The sequence below is a fragment of the Cibotium barometz genome, chromosome 53, assembly GCF_041138505.1.
Source record: "Cibotium barometz isolate CiBa-2024 chromosome 53, ASM4113850v1, whole genome shotgun sequence".
NCBI lineage: Eukaryota > Viridiplantae > Streptophyta > Polypodiopsida > Cyatheales > Cibotiaceae > Cibotium > Cibotium barometz.
Window position 1 is genome coordinate 8,771,042 of NC_141098.1, and position 1,647 is coordinate 8,772,688.

The following is a 1,647-nucleotide window of genomic DNA, read 5'->3' on the forward strand; positions in this document are numbered from 1 at the left end:
TGCAGGTGCCGCTCATGAAATTGGAACACTAGCACTGTCAACAACAACATGCAACCATTTTCAACCAGTAATAACGCCATGCAGCAACACTGACAGAACCCATTATTAACCCACTGACAATACAACAAAACTGCACAGAAGCAGCGCGAGACACCATTGATCGCTTCCCAACGACACGCACAGAAGCGTCGAGGTTCTGCACAACCTCATTGCCGACAGAGCTCAGCAGTTAAAAACACAAATCTACTAGATGTATTCAAATCAAAAGAATCAAAGCTTTACACAACCATACGAGCGAAACGAAACAAAACAACAGAGCGAGAGAGGGCGCTTAAACAGCCTCGTTGAGCTGCTGGAACTTGAGGGCTTGCTGGCCAGCGAGGTCCGGGGAGTTGAGAGCGTCGTTGAACTGGGTAACAACATCGCCGGTGGACAGCGGGAAGTCATTGTAAGCGTAGGCGTTGATCAGAGAAGCGGAGCCTTCCCTTGCCAAGGCGGACATGGCGTCCGGGCTGGAGTCCTTGATGGCTCCCAGCATCGTCTTGCCTCCGAAGATCTTCAGCACACGGGGGCCAAAAATCTTGGCCAGGGAGGACAGGAGCGACAGAATCTTGGGCACGCGCCCGGGATTGCCACCCCAGAACCTGCATAAAATCATGGCGAACACCACACCATTCAGTCTCGAAATCTGCTAGCCAGCAGATAACAAAACAGCAAAAGAAACTCCGCACACATGAAGTAAAATGCGCTCACTTCGGCGTTCCGGTGCCGGTGCGGGAGCCGTAGCCGCCATAACCACCGGAGGGAGAGGCGGTAACAGGAGGGATAGTCACAGGGGAGGAAGTGGAGGGGGTGGAGGTAACAGGAGGAACAGTGATGGAAGGGGTGCTCGAAGGGGTGGTGGAGCTGGGCGAGCTACCAGAGGACGGGGAGGAGGAGTAAGGAGCGGAGCTAGATGGAGAGGACCCAGATTTAGGGTATTCACTATTCAGCCTCCGTGAGGACTTACGAGCAAGGGCGGAAGGGGCAGTGCAAGCTAGCAACAACGCCAACAGCGCCACCATGACAGCAAGTCGAGCCATCTTCAAGGCAACAGGAGAACTCTCTCACACTACAGCAGCGATGGAGGAGGCACTCTTGAATCTGCGCGCTCTACACAGGATGGCATCTCCCTCTCTTTAAATTGTAGGCTGTCTACCTTCCCTGGGTCCCTCGCATTACCTCCATGCACGCACCCACAGTGGTCGCTCCACAGGCCTTTCACTCCAACTTTAATACCACCGAATCACCGATGGTTCTCGCCTTATCTTTCTTCCAGTCCTTTGGTGGATGACTCCCCTCTCTCTCTCTCTCTCTCTCTCTCTCTCTCTCTCTATGCACATGGCACACGCAGTATGTATTTTTTATCCTCCTTCATAAACACACCTATCTCCCTTCGTCCTTGTGAAATAGGGAGCCCAACATGCTTCTAGCAGGCTTTTCCCTTGCCATAGTTAATTGAGCATATTCAAATGAGAGGTTCATCGGGTCGCATTCTCGTGGTGTAGCTTTCAGCTCAAAAACTAATGACCCTTCCCTTTTTTTTGGGGAACATAATTATAATTATATTTATAGGTTGAGAAAAAACATATACATTGGTCTACTTTT

General features: G+C 51.2%; 1 protein-coding gene across 1 annotated transcript; it reads right to left on the reverse strand.

Annotated features, from left to right (window-relative positions):
- Positions 1 to 229: 229 nt before the first annotated feature.
- LOC147608253 (uncharacterized) lies at positions 230 to 1,250 on the reverse strand. The gene is made up of 2 exons (XM_086789409.1): positions 754 to 1,250; positions 230 to 644 (listed from the first exon to the last, which is right to left on the reverse strand). Exons 1-2 carry the CDS (start codon positions 1,080 to 1,082, stop codon positions 332 to 334), a joined length of 642 nt encoding a protein of 213 aa, XP_086645535.1. The 5' UTR covers positions 1,083 to 1,250; the 3' UTR covers positions 230 to 331.
- Positions 1,251 to 1,647: the final 397 nt, after the last annotated feature.